Source organism: Chiloscyllium plagiosum, unplaced genomic scaffold (genome assembly GCF_037043375.1).
Source record: "Chiloscyllium plagiosum isolate Xiang-an unplaced genomic scaffold, Cpla_swu_hap1 HiC_scaffold_1, whole genome shotgun sequence".
NCBI classification, from domain to species: Eukaryota; Metazoa; Chordata; class Chondrichthyes; order Orectolobiformes; family Hemiscylliidae; genus Chiloscyllium; species Chiloscyllium plagiosum.
The window spans coordinates 127743690-127758888 of record NW_028270139.1 but is presented as its reverse complement, the minus strand read 5'-3'; the positions used below and the strand labels follow the sequence as shown (position 1 = coordinate 127758888).

Genomic DNA, 15199 nt, shown 5'->3' with positions numbered 1-15199 from the left:
TGACTGCATTGGCGCCACCTCGTGCTCCCGCGAGGAGGTTGAGCAATTCATCAACTTCACCAACACATTCCACCCTGACCTTAAATTTACCTGGACCATCTCTGACACCTCCCTCCCCTTCCTGGACGTCTCCATCTCCATTAGTGAAGACCGACTTGACACTGACATTTTTTACAAATCCACTGACTCCCACAGCTACCTGGATTACACCTCTTCCCACCCTATCTCTTGCAAAAATGCCATCCCGTATTCCCAATTCCTCCGCCTCCGCCGTATCTGCTCCCAGGAGGACCAGTTCCACCACAGAACACACCAGATGGCCTCCTTCTTTAGAGACCGCAATTTCCCTTCCCACGTGGTTAAAGGTGCCCTCCAACGCATCTCGTCCACATTCCGCACCTCCGCCCTCAGACCCCACCCCTCCAACCGTAACAAGGACAGAACGCCCCTGGTGCTCACCTTCCACCCTACAAACCTCCGCATAAACCAAATCATCTGCCAACATTTCCGCCACCTCCAAAAAAACCCCACCACCAGGGATATATTTCCCTCTCCACCCCTTTCCGCCTTCCGCAAAGACTGTTCCCTCCGTGACTACCTGGTCAGGTCCACGCCCCCCTACGACCCACCCTCCCATCCTGGCACTTTCCCCTGCCACCGCAGGAACTGTAAAACCTGTGCCCACACCTCCTCCCTCACCTCTATCCAAGGCCCTAAAGGAGCCTTCCATATCCATCAAAACTTTACCTGCACATCCACTAATATCATTTATTGTATCCGTTGCTCCCGATGCGGTCTCCTCTACATTGGGGAGACTGGGCGCCTCCTAGCAGAGCACTTTAGGGAACATCTCCGAGACACCCGCACCAATCAACCAAACCACCCCGTTGCCCAACATTTCAACTCCCCCTCCCACTCTGCTGAGGACATGGAGGTCCTGGGCCTCCTTCACCGCCGCTCCCTCACCACCAGACGCCTGGAGGAAGAACGCCTCATCTTCCGCCTCGGACCACTTCAACCCCAGGGCGTCAATGTGGACTTCAACAGCTTCCTCATTTCCCCTTCCCCCACCTCATCCTAGTTTCAAACTTCCAGTCCCTTTGAATTGTCCGGACTAGTCCGACCTGCCTAGCTCCTTTTCCACCTATCCACTCCACCCTCTCCTCCCTGACCTATCACCTTCATCTCCTCCCCCACTCACCCATTGTACTCTATGCTACTCTCTCCCCACCCCCACCCTCCCCTAGCTTATCTCTCCACACTTCAGGCTCTCTGCCTTTATTCCTGATGAAGGGCTTTTGCCCGAAACGTCGATTTTGCTGAAGCTCCTCGATGCTGCCTGAATTGCTGTGCTCTTCCAGCACCATTGATCCAAGTCCTTCTGCAGCCTACCCATTTCCTCCACTTATCTTTGTGCCATCTGCAAACGTAGCAACAGAGCACTCAATTCCTTTGTCTATATCATTAATGTATAATGCAAATAGTTGTGGTACCAACAGAGACCTCTGTAGAACTCTACTAGTTACCTGCTGCCATCCTGAAAAACACCCCTTTGTACCTACTCTCTACCTTCTATCAGTCAGCTAATTCTCTACTGATGCAAATACTTTTGTACCTAATACTGGCCTTATTTAGTAGTCTCCTGTGTGGCATGTCATCAAGTGACCTTCTGGAAATCCAGTCACTGGCTCTCCTTTGTCTAACTTGCTTGTTACCCCCTCAAAAAAATTCTAACAGATTTGTTAGGCATGATCTCTTTGATGAAGCCATCCTGACTTTGTCGTACTTTTGTCGTACTTTACCCTATTCCACAATCTCTTTAATAATTTATTCTAAAATCTTACCAGCATCTGAGATCAGGCTATCCGGTGTATAGTTTCCTGTCTTCTGCCTTCCTCATTTCATAAACAAGGGTGTGACATTAGCCATTTTCCAGTCATCTGGCACACGCCCGGACTTCAATGATTCTCGAAAGACCAGCACCAATATCTCTACAATCTCCTCAGCTATCTCCTTCAGAGTCTTGTAATGTAGTCCATCCAATCCAAGTGATTTATCTACCTTCAGATCTTTCCGCTTCCCCAGTACCTTCTCCTTAGTGATGGCCATTACACTCATCTCTGCCCCCTGACTCTTTTGAAACTCTGCTATGCTACTTGTGTCTTCCACTGTGAAGAGTTTCAGACTGAGATGAGGAATTTACTCTCAGAATTGAGCATTTTTGGAACTATTCAGTTTCTGACATTCTTGTTTCTCACCCTCATTTTCCACTGGTCTAATGTCCACTTTTGCCTCTTTCCTAAACTCTAGATATTTAAGAAAATTCCTGCAATCTTTTTATGTCACCAGCTAGCTCACTCTCATTTCATCGTCGGCCCCTTTTTGCATTTTTCATCATGCTGGTTTTTAAAGGTTTCCCAATCCCCTGCCTTCCTACTAATCTTCACCACATTGCATGCTTTTTCTTTTGCTTTTATGCTGTCCCTGACATCTCTAATTGGCCCTGGTTGCCCTTAGTATTTTTCTTCTTCCTCGGGTGAATTTCTGCAATGGTTCCTAAATTACTGCCATTGCTGCTCCACCATCTTCCTTGCTAGACTCTCCTTCCAATCAGGTCTGGCCAGCTCCTTCCTCATGTCTTTGTAGGTACCTTTACTCAATTGTAATACCATAACATTTGATTCCAGCTTCACCCTCTCAAACTGCAGGGTAATTCTATCAAATTATGGTCACTACCCCTAGGAAGCTAGAGGTTCCTTCGAAACTAGCTGCCTAATCAAGTCTCCCTCATTGCACATCACCAAATCCAGAATTGCTCCCTAGTTGGCTCTACCACAAACTGCTCCAAAAATCATCTAGTCGATATTCCATCAATTCCTTTCATTAGGCTTCACTACCAACCTGATTTTCCCAATTCACCTGCATGTTGAAGTCCCCCCATGACTATTGTAATCGTTCCTTTCTTACATACCTTTTCTATCTCCTGATGTATTTTCTTCCTGACATCCTGGCCACTGTTAGTTGTGTAACAGGCATCCTATCAGGCTATTTTTTCCCCTTTGCTGTTCTTCAACTCTACATGCACAGATTCCACATCTTTGACTCTATATCACGTCTTGCTATGGATTTAATTTCATTTTTTACTAACTAACATCACATTCTCAGCCCCTCTGCCCAGCACTAGGACATTTATCCTGAGATATTTAGCTTCCAGCCCTGATTCCTTTGCATCTATGATGTTCACAACCTGCCAATTTCAATCTGCACGACATTTACCATTTTTCATATACTGTGCGCATTTAAGTAGAACATCCTCAGCCCTGCATTGACTGACCTTTCTCATAATTGTCCCCTTATCTGCTGTGCCTGCAGTTAGAGTTCTCATTCCTCCTATACTGTCCAAATACTTGCTTGGAAACTTTCACCTCTGCTGAACTCTCCTCTCCTTTAACTTTTTTGTAAAAGTTTTGTGGAACTAAAGCTCTAAAAGACATTAAGTTTACCTTGAAATAAAGGATAAATGTAAAATAGTAAATGTTCTGTATATTGCTTGCAATTTTAACACAAACAGGTTATTCAGTCCCCATTAATAATCTTAACTGCCAAACTCTCACCCTGCTCCCATGTCAATTACCTCCCCACACACAACCTCTTTCACTTTATTTATCTGTTGTTAAAAGGGACTACGCTCTGTGCTTCACTTAACACAAATACACAAAAACTCCTTTTGCTCTCCTTCCTAAATTACGTACGTTAAATCTTACATCCATATCTCCCCACTGTAGATCAATTGCTGAACAATCCATTTCTATCTACTATGTTCAATACCAGCATGAATTTAAGCATTTTTACCATTACATCCATACTCTCAACTGTTCGCATGAACTACCTCAATTTTTTTTCAAATTTCCTTCAAGAATATTTCTTGAACCAAGTGAATCCATGCAAGTCCTATTGCATGAACATTTTCCCAGCGGTGTAAAAGCCGACTCCACACAATGCTACAAATGTGGCCACAATGGGGTTTTACACAAATTCATCATTGTTTCTCAACTTCTACTTTCGATATCTCATTTTATCTACAATTCTCAGTCTTCTGTATTTGAACCTCAAATTTATCCTTCTACATTCTGTTTGAATGGTAATTATCAAATCTTGCACATCAAAATAGCAATCTATAAGAGGTATAGTTAATAAGTTTGTAGATGACACCAAAATTGGAGTGTAGTGGACAGCGAAGAAGGTTACCTCAGATTACAACAGGTTCTTGATCAGATGGGCCAATGGGCTGAGGATTGGCAGATGGAGATTAATGTAGATAAATGTGAGGTGCTGCATTTTGGGAAAGCAATTCTTATCAGGACTTAATACACTTAACTCAAGGTAGATAGGATAGTGAAGGCAGCGTTTGAAATGCTTTCCTTTATTTGTCAGAGAATTGGGTACAGGAGTTGGGAGGTCATGGTGCGACTGTACAGGACATTGGTTAGGCCACTGTTGGAATATTGCGTGCAATTCTGGTCTCATTCCTATTGGAAAGATGTTATGCAACTTGAAAGGGCTCAGAAAAGATTTACAAGGATGTTGCCATTGTTGGAGGATTTGAGCTATAGGGAGAGGTTGAATAGGCTAGGGCTGCTTTCTCTGGAGTGTTGGAGGCTGAGGGGCGACCTTATAGAAGTTTATAAAATCATGAGGGGCATGGATAGGATAAATAGACAAGGTCTTTTCCCTGGGGTGGGGGGGGTCCAGAACTAGAGCACATAGGGGCAACATTTTCATGCAGAGGGTGGTACATGTATGGAATGGGCTGCTAGAGGAAGTGGTGGAGGCTAGTACAATTGCAACATTTAAAAGGCATCTGGATAGGTATATGAATAGGAAGGGTTTGGTGGGATATGGGCCAGGTGCTGGCAGGTGGGACTAGATTGGGTTGGGATATCTGGTCGGCATGGACGAGTTGGACTGAAGGTTCTGTTTCTGTGCTGTACATCTCTACGACTCTATAAGTCTACAATTCTGTGACATGTTTTGATCAATAAATCAGTTATATCATCATCTTGCAGGTTGGGGGTCAAGAACAATTAACTATGCCTAATCTTTAATGTACAGGTAGGTTTAGATACTCATTTTTCTACCTAAATATTATTTTTATATAGTCAAGAGAAGTAATAACACAACAAATCACTGAAATACTAATACCCATTTCCAATCCTTGCCTTCATCTCATACTAGGCTTAGCTCACTTCTAATTAAACTAATTTGCCACCTTCTCATGAAGTCCATATGCTTAATCCAACAGTCTGTGGTACTCTGCCAAAACATTTCTATTTTTATTTAATTAAAATTAAAGCAGATCAAGAATACACAATTAAACTGCACTGTCACCCCATCCATGGGTGTTCCTAATACCAAAATGGGCTAAATGGTCTTCACATCCTATAAACTACGTGAGAAACTGAAATTACAAAAGAAGCACTAACAACCCAATTTCAGAATGCTTTAGAACTAACTGGAACTCATTTTAGTAGGGTTAAGCATTATCAAAGAATTTGATAGACTCAATTACCCAAACACCTACATAAATATTCATTTTCAAAAATTATAACAATTCTTAGATTACAAGTTGCATAGTTAAGGACAGATGTGATTAAAAATATTTTTAAAATAAATTCTATAAAATCACTAAGGATCAGATCTGAATAGCAGCAACATAATTGAAATATATTAAATTTAGTCAGTATACTTAGTTCTTAATTAAAGCTACTCAATCTACATTCTGATAATTAAACTTTTAAACCCCAGGCCCTCAGGTAGCTATGTTGCTTATTTTGATAATGCAAGTTAATCAAAATTTCAACTTCTTACTTCATATGAGCACCATGCTATGGCTAGATGGTCTAAAAGTTTCCATGGCTTAATGCAGAAATGTTGAGTGTATAAATGTGCAATCATTATTTAAACCTGTAGGGGGAGGTATTGGTTTCAAAAACAAACTTGAAAGCTAATTAATGTTAGCCGGATAAAACACTGAATTAACATGTAGGGTAAAAGAGACAGAGATATGAAAGTCAATGCCAAGGTTTGTGTCAACTACAATATTTAATCCAGTTAATTACTACTTTATCATTATCCTTCGAATCAACAGAAAAGCAGTTAAGTAAAACCCTTCAACTTCAAACCTCATCTCAACTTTAATCCAAATACATCCAAAACAGTGAAATGCAAGGCGAAGGGTGAATACTTTCCTCCTGCAGAGTGTGAGATTAGTGTATCATGAATCTATAGATCTCAATGGCAGTGAAAGCCTCCAGTGGTTCAAGTCATACCTGACAAAGAGCACATGGTCACGTTTGTCAAGGGCCAATTAACATAGTCCCAGGACTTTACAGCCAGAATTCTTGAAGACAAGATCAAACGTGAGGTCCATTTGCTGATACTTGTACATGGAGGAGTTCTGGAACTCCTCCAATAATGAATTAGCCTCTGTCAGCCAATGAACTGTATCAAGTCAGTATTTACTCTCCTGCTTTACCACTTCCAAAATACATAGCTTTCCCTGATCTTCAACATCATCATCACTAATTCCCCATTCATCAGTAACCCGGGAATCAACAGTGACTCAGGATATCAATTCCAGGGCACAAGAGTATTGTTGCTGAAGAGAATGCATTGCCCAATTCCATGGCTGTGACAGAAAACCTCAACTTGTTTAAAAGGCACCTGGATCTGCACCTGAAGCTTTGCAATCTGCAAGGCTATGAACTAGGTGGTTGAAAGTGCGATCAGAATAAACAGCTGGTTTATTCAGCCAGTGCAGATATAAAAGGCTGAATGTCCCTTTTTTGACCTTTAAGTTTTCTACAGTTCCATGTCATTTTCCTATGTTCTTCAATAGAGCTCTATTGGTCAATAAGATTCAAATCAGGAGCATAACAATTCCTTTCGAAATGTGCAAGGTAATGAAAATCTGAGGGGCAAACATGTTTCGTACATTGGTGTACACAATACTAAAGAGGTGTTAGTATTATAGCTGATAAGGAAATACTGAGGAATAATCTCGAATTTAGATATGAGAGCACTTCTAAAAATATCCATTATACAGTGCCCATCATGACTAGGATACAAAGGAGAAAAAAAACTGCAGCTTCTAAGGCTTTCTTTGCACTTTCAATGAAGGAACCAGTGTTCCACAGTGGAGGGCAAGGCAACAACGCACTCATGCCTTATACTGCTGGATCACAAACACAAATACCACGGATCATGGAAATCTAATAAACTCAGAATGCTGGAGAAACTCAGCAGGCCCGGCAGCATCTTTGAGGAGAAAACAGATAACTTTAAGTCAGGTATAACACTTCTCCCAGTTTGATTTTCCAAATCATAGACAATCAGTACACAGATCATGAGGGGCTTCTGCTGTCAGCTGACTTGTTGAGGAGGATTAAGCATCCTTGGCATTGACAAAATTCTGCCTTTTGGAAAAGAAAAAAATCGCACAGGAATGTTGGGTCTTCTTGAAGGTGTAGACCCTGCCAAAAAAACCTATCAGGCAATGAGACACCATAATACATTCATCTCCCTTGCAATTTAATACCTGAGCCAGGTGTGCTCTCAAGTATTTTAAGGAACTGTTAATGAGTAACCAGTTTTCCTGATCATTAATGGGGCCCAGTGACAAAGGGCTGAATTATCACTCCTGGAGCACAGAGGTAGGGCAATTCCCAACTCCACAAACCTTACTCGAGACCAAATACCCTGGACAGGCAGATTTTTAATCTGGCAGGTATTCATTGCAGTCTGACCTACTGCTACCAGAAAATGCACAAAAGAAGCTAAAGGGACTGGGTTCATCCACATTTTATACACATTGTCGCCTTTTTTAAAAAATAATCCCAAACAGATCATGGTCTCATCCAAAAAATTAATTTTTGACTAGAGGCATCTCTTTATCTATCCAAAAGCACATCCTACCTCTCCATAAACCTCTTGATTGATCAAGTGTACAAATCATGTTTTGGATATCCCCATGACTGAACAGTGCACCTGAATGAAGGCAGCTACACTTTAATGTGTGCAGTTTCTTCAGTAGCCCATGGATATGCAAATTACAGTTACTTTCCCCCACTCACTCCCCAGCTCCACAGCAAAACTTTTAAGTGCAGACTTGTACACTTCATGATAAAATTCTAAGGAGTGAGCCAAACAAGGAGACTTTAGAGCGCAGGTTCATAGTTCCTTCAAAGTGGATAGGTAGACAGGGTAGTGAAGAAGTGTTTGGTACACTTGCCTTTATTGGTCAGTGCATTGAGTATAGAGTTGAGAGGTCATGCTGCGGCTATACAGAACATTGGTTAGGCCACGTTTGGAATATTGCTTTCAGTTTTGGTCTCCCTGCTATTGGAAGGATCCTGCAAAACTTGAAAGGGTTCAGAAAAGATTTACAAGTACATTATCAGGGTTAGCGGGTTTGAGCCATAGGGAGAGGCTGAACAGGCGGGGGCTATTTTTCTTGGAGTGTCAGAGGTAAGGGGTGACCTTACAGAGGTTTAAAAAAAGTCATAAGCGCCATGGATAGGGTGAATGGTCAAGGCCTTTTTCCCAGGGTAAGGGAGTACAAAATTAGACAGGATAGATTTAAGGTGAGGGGAAAGATTTAAAAGGGACACAGGTGGCAACCTTTCCAAGCAGACAGTGATAAGTGTATGGAATGAACTGCCGAGGAAGTGATGAAGACATCTGGATGGGTGTATGAACAGGAAGAGTTTAGAGGGATATGGGCCAAATGCTGGCAAGCAGGGCTGGATTAATTTAGGGTATCTGGTCGGTATGGATGAGTTGGACCAAAGGGTCTGTTTCCGCGCTGTATATCTCTATGACTCTATGTGCTGGAATCAGGAATGCCTTTTCTGGCCTTCAATCTCACTTTGACTAAGTTGGAGACACGCCCTTCTGTCATGGTGAAAATCCAGGCCAAAGTTTGTAACAGAATTGAGATCCTTCCTACTCAGCAGCAGACAATATCACGTCAATGTCCCTAAAAAGGTTTAAAATAGCCTCAAGCACATGTTAACACTAAAGGTGCAAGTACTAGTTGTGGAATTCAGTTAAAATGGCACACCCTCAAAGCAAGGCACTGGCAAACTACATTCTACTTTCTAAATAAAAGCTTTAGAATCACAAAAGAATGGGTTTGAAGGCAAGCTATATCAGTAAATGAGCTACCCACATCAAATTCGGGATGTTTGTTTTCAAAACTACCATACTGATTGATTCTTTAAAATAGTGAGATGCATGTGCATTCTGTCTTACACTGAACTCAACAAAAATCAGGGAAAATGTCATCACAGACAGTTGTGCAATAAAAAAAAAGGAGTTCTGGAGAACATCACTCCATCCCAAAGGATCCATTATACAACAGGTTCTAATTGACTAACGTAGACAATAAAGGTTATAAACAATAAACCAGAGATCATACCATCAGGAGGCAGAACAAGTTTCAAGGTTATGTTCAACAGCTGTTTTCCAATCAATGAGGGAAAAAAAAACTTCTCAACCCAAAAACCCAACTGTAATTAAAAGATAAAAGTGTTGTACTTGGGAAACAGAAATTACAATTACAAAAAAAAGGCAACAGCACAAAGTAGTGAAAACACTATTAAAACCAGCATTGACAAAAATGAACACACACAAATTGGATTGAAATTTTGACAATATGTAATTACTGCCTTTCTATTGCTCCTCATGCTTCATAAAAATACTGCACAGATTCCTTACCCTTGAAGTGGCAAAAATAATTTCTTGGTGCATCCTCCACGGTCCAGCCTCAACCAGAGTTGACTTCCCAACCAATCAGCACCCTTTTGTCACGCAGTATTAGGTGGTGCTCCCTTCAAATTTTGGCATTCTTGTGCCTATCCTGATGAGTACGATAGGAAAAGTTTTGCCAACCTTTTTTTAAAGCAATGCAAAAGCTATGTTTCCTACTCATTCTCTTCCCTCTTCTTCCCTCAAGTTTTGGTGCAAGATTTCTGGGCCAATTAGGGATAGGCAATTGATGCTGGCTTGGCCAGCAATGCCCACATTCTATGAATCCATTGAAAAAGAAATCTCAGACAATGCACTTTTTTCTCCCCAGGTGAAAGCACTAACAAGCAAAATGTATGGAGAATTCTGCTTAATTAGATACTGGGACGAGATTAAAAAACATTCAAGTTGAACTTTAATTTTAAAATCCCCCCCCCCCATGGAAATACATTTGGTCTCTGCACATCACCTTCATTTTTGATTGGTAAACAGTAAGTGTTAACCTTGTAAGGAAGTAGAAGACTCTAATCTGCAGCCACCAGTCATTAGCACAAGTTGCAATAGGTGCCCAAAAGATAACATTCATAAAAATATGTAGCACTATTAAAACTTCGTATCTGAAACACACCCTGAGTAGAATTCTGAGAGTATACAATACCTTTGCTTGATTTATGGCTTCATTCCGAAGACGCTGTTTATTCCTCTGTAATTTATTAGGCATCATCGTCCCGGTTCGAAAGTCAAAGCTATTGAGATCGAAACTGTTTCCGAGATAGCGAGCCAGTTGAGGCTTACTCCTGAATTTCTTACCACTTGGGCTGAAAGAAAAAAAAAATTGTTCTAGTACCAGTTGATGATACATGCCATTATAGCCCCAGCAATGCATACTAGGGCTTAAATCAAGAAAAAGTGTAAGAGATAGAATACATGTATATAACATATATAGATCACATGGGATCCGGGGGAGCTAGCCAATCGGATATAAAACTGGCTTCAAGGTAAGAGACAGAGGATAATGGTAGAGAGTTGCTTTTAAGGGGGCTCCTATTGTGCAGAGGTTAAATCCCTCTCCCTGGACTGAGGGGCCCTGGTTCAAGAACCACCTCCTCCAGAGATGTGTAATAACATCTGAGCAGGTCGATTAGACAAAAAGAAAGTATCTTTTCAGACTGGAGGCCTGTGACTAGTGGTGTGCCACAAGGATCAGTGCTGGGTTCACTGCTTTTTGTCATTTATATAAATAATTTGGATGTAAATATGGCAAGTATAGTTAGCAAGTCTGCAGATGACACCAAAATAGGTGATGTTTTGGACAGACAGGGTTACCTCAGCGTACAACAGGACCTTGATCAGATGGGCCAAGGAATGGCAGACGGCATTTAATTTAGATAAACGTGAGGGTGTTGCACTTTGTTAATGCAAATCAGGGTAGGACTTATACAGTAAATGGTAGGGCCTGGGGGAGTATTGCCGAACAAAGAGACGTACGGGTGCAGGTACATATTTCCTTGAAAGCAGAGTGGCAGATATTCAGGGTAGCAAAGATGTTTGCTTTCATTGGTCAGAACATTGCACATAGTAGTTGGGACATCATGTTGTGGCTGTGCAGGACACTGGTGAAACCACTTTTAGAATAATGCATACAATTCTGGTTGCACTTCTATAGGAAGGACATTGTCAAACTTGAGAGGGTGCAGAAAAGATTTAAAGTGGTTGCTGGGACTGAAGTGATGATGTCATAGGGAGAGGTCAGGTAGGCTGGGGCTTTTGTTCCTGGAGCGACTTAGGCAGAAGGATGACTTCATAGAGATTTATAAAATCATGAGGGGCATGGATAGAGTAAACAGCCAAGGTCTTTTTCCCAGGATAGGGGAGTCCAAAACTAGAGGACAGAGGTTTAAGGTGAGAGAGAAAAGATTTAAAAGGATCCCAAGAGGTAGCTTTTTCACAAAGAGAGTGGTGCGTGTATGGGATGAGCTGCCAGTGGAAGTGGTGTAGGCAAGTACAATTATATTTAAAAGGCATCTGGATGAATATATGAAGTGGAAGGGTTTAGACGGTTATGGGCCAAATGCTGGCAAATGGGACAAGGTCAGATTGGATTGTCTGGTCGGCATGGATGAGTTGGTCCGAAGGGTCTGTTGCACAGAGTGCTTTTGCCCTCTTCTACTGTTAGGTCAGCATCAATTTTTCACTCCAGGAAATCCAAGGTGTACGTTTTTTTTTTGAGAAACGGGAGTTACAGCTAAAAATCAACATAAATCCCATTATCATACCTACTTGGCATAGATAAAGGAGTCTGTGACAGCTAGCAGCTTTGCAATTGGTAGGATCATAATCAATCACAACAGTAAGAATGTCAGTAAAGCTAATGAAAGCATATATCACTGTAGAATGAACAAACACTGATACAAAGATCCCAATCTAATCCAGAGAAGAACACTTCACAATTGTACTTCCAGTTCCTCATTTTTAATTCCATCTTGTAGACAGTATACACTGCTGAAGGGAGTGGATGTTTGCACATGTGGTGCCAACCACATGGGCTGCTTTGCCCTGGATGGTGTCAAGCTTCTTGAGTGTTGTTGGGAGAGCACCCGCCCAGTCATACTCCTGACTTGTGCCTTGTAGATATGGTTAGGTTTGGGGAGTTGGAGGCGAGTTACTCACCACAGTATTCCTAGCCTCTAACCTGCCCTTGTAGCCACTGTGTTTAGAATCATAGAATCCATCCAGCGTGGAAACAGGCCATGTGGCCCAACAACTCCACACTAACCCTCCAAAGAGTATCCCACCCAGACTCTCATTCCCCTACCCTATTACTCTGCACTTCCCCTACACATCCATGAACACTAAGGGCAATTTAACATGGCCAATTCACCTAAACTGCACATCTTTGGACTGTGGGCGGAAACCAGAAACACCCAGAGGAAATCCACACAGAGACAGGGAGAAAGAGCAAACTCTACACAGTCAATTGCCTGAGGCTGGAATTAAACCTGGGTCCCTGGCACTGTGAGGCAGCAGTGCTAAATACTGGGCTACAGTGCTGCCCAAAACTATGTAACAAGTTCACATGAAGTGGGCTTCAATAAGCAGTATGGTCCACTCCTGCTCCTATTTCTTAGATCCTCAGATAAATTAAAATGTAATTTTTTTGTTCAAATTCTCTAATGCACATTACATTGCAGGAATGAGTGCCCACACACATACAAGTAAATTCCCAATGCTACAGCAAAGTTATCTGGCTACAATTATGATTTGGCACATCATCAAAAATTCAGCTACACCTGAATGCACCAAGTCTAACATTTTCTGGCATGTTTACTTGGTAACAACGTGTCCCTACATGGATTTCAATGTTGAGACTATTGCGTTATACCATGCTTCCTAGTTTGTGGAGGACCAGGATAACACAGAGCAATTTCCTGATTGAGAAACAGAAAATACGAACAGGAGTAGGCCACTCATCCCATGGAGTCTACCCCACCATTCATTATGACTTCTTTAAAAAAATTTCAATGTTTCTCATTTGTCCATGACTTTTTAGACCCTGAAGCAGGGAACAACAACACCACACCCCCCCCCACCCACCCAAATCAAAGTGATAATCAGAAACCAATGTATGCACAACTAGCTTTAATAGTTCTCATAAATATAAGTTATGCAAAAAAAATTCTTGATATACTGGTGAAAATCTTATAAAGTAGGGGAGATATCAGGTCCAAATGTAATTAGAATTATTTAATTAGAATCATTCACAGACAATAGTTCCTGGGCTTGCAAGATTCCATAGATATGATAACATCAATGAACTTAACCTATCAACCAACCTCACCTAGGATCTCATAACACATTGTTCTACTGAATCACCCTGTGCATTGGATCATACTTTCCAGCAGCATGGGCAGACTCAAACACTCCTGATTAGTGGTTCAGAGACTACACTGTCATCTCAATTCCAGTCCACTTCCATTCTTGCGCAATTTTCACAATACTGCTGCATGAGCTAAGCTCAAACCCAGGATCCATGTAACTACAGAGCCTGCTCCTTTCTCCCTCTGGAGTATAGGCATACTTCCATCCCAACCTCACCCCAACCAACGCACTGTCTACATTGAAGTGGATATTCTCCTTGCTAGACTCAATCCTACACAAGCTGTAGAATTCCACATCCAAAATTTCTTTTGCCTATATCGCAGACTTCCAGCTTATTTGCTAATGAACTGACGTTTTTTTAAAATGTGTGATTTATGAATTGCTCCATAACCTTAATAAACACACATTTCAGTTGCCCTCACCACTGAAACACTATTATTACCTATTCTTCACACCCCACTCCACAGACTCAAACCATCCTGACCCAGTAAGAAACTCAAAATGATTACAGCCATTCTGCTCAGAGTCCCGCAATATAAGGAGTAATTCATCTAATGCAACTGTGGCCTTTCCCTGTGGTCCTGTATTTGTGCAGCTTTTCAAAGAACGATCTAATTATCTTAGAAAAGCCTCAATTGAACGTCCTTCCACCACACTGTCAGGAAATAGATCCCAACTAGTTGTGGTATGAAAATTTCTCTGGTTTCTACTACCTTCAATCTGTGCTCTCTGCTTCTCGATTCTTCCAATGGAGGAAATTTCTCTTCATTTATTCCAGTCAGATTCCTCATGATAGCAAATACCTTCATCAAACCTCCTCTAAATCTCCCCTTCTGCAAAGAAAGCAGACTAAAATCTCTAATATTTCTTAGTAATTAGTTTCTCATTCCTGACCTCCTGAATCTTGTCTGCATCAAAGCTCACATCAGATCACATTGTAAGTGAGAAGTAACTGGGCAAAGTGAAAGGGAGGCAGAGATGAGACTGGCAAGCCAAAGCACAAAGGCTACCATAATTATAAAAGGGGGTGTTGGGAAAGGAAAGATGGACGGATAGAAGAACAGGAAGGAGGGAAATAAAGAAAAAGACAGACAGGAAGAAAAGCAGAAAGAATTTGAGTGAAGGAGAGAACTTATACACTTAATGGTAAGGTCCTAGGGAGTGTTGCTGAACAAAGATACCTTGGAGTGCAGGTTCATAGCTCCTTGAAAGTGGAGTCACAGGTAGATAGGACAGTGAAGGCGGCATTTGGTATGCTTTCCTTTATTGGTCAGCGCATTGACCACAGGAGTTAGGAGGTCATGTTGCGGCTGTACAGGACATTGGTTAGGCCACTGTTGGAATATTGCGTGCAATTCTGGTCTCCTTCCTATCAGAAAGATATTGCGAAACTTGAAAGGGTTCAGAAAAGATTTATAAGGATGTTGCCAGGTTTGGAGGTTTTGAGGGAGAGGCTGAACAGGCTGGGGCTGTTTTCCCTGGAGCGTCAGAGGCTGAGGGGTGACCTCATAGA

The 15199-nt window shown here is 41.7% G+C and overlaps 1 protein-coding gene across 3 annotated transcripts in view; it reads right to left on the bottom strand.

Moving 5' to 3' along the window:
- Nucleotides 1-15199, bottom strand: part of LOC122565129 (methyl-CpG-binding domain protein 2-like) — a 106685-nt gene that overhangs the window by 68706 nt on the left and 22780 nt on the right. For all 3 annotated transcript variants that reach the window (XR_015758156.1, XM_087990618.1, XM_087990617.1), the window contains exon 2: nucleotides 10466-10625. Coding sequence is in view for 2 of the 3 variants with exons in the window: in XM_087990618.1 (XP_087846744.1) it covers nucleotides 10466-10625 (160 nt within the window). In the remaining variant the exon portion in view is untranslated. The remainder of the gene's footprint in view (nucleotides 1-10465; nucleotides 10626-15199) is intronic.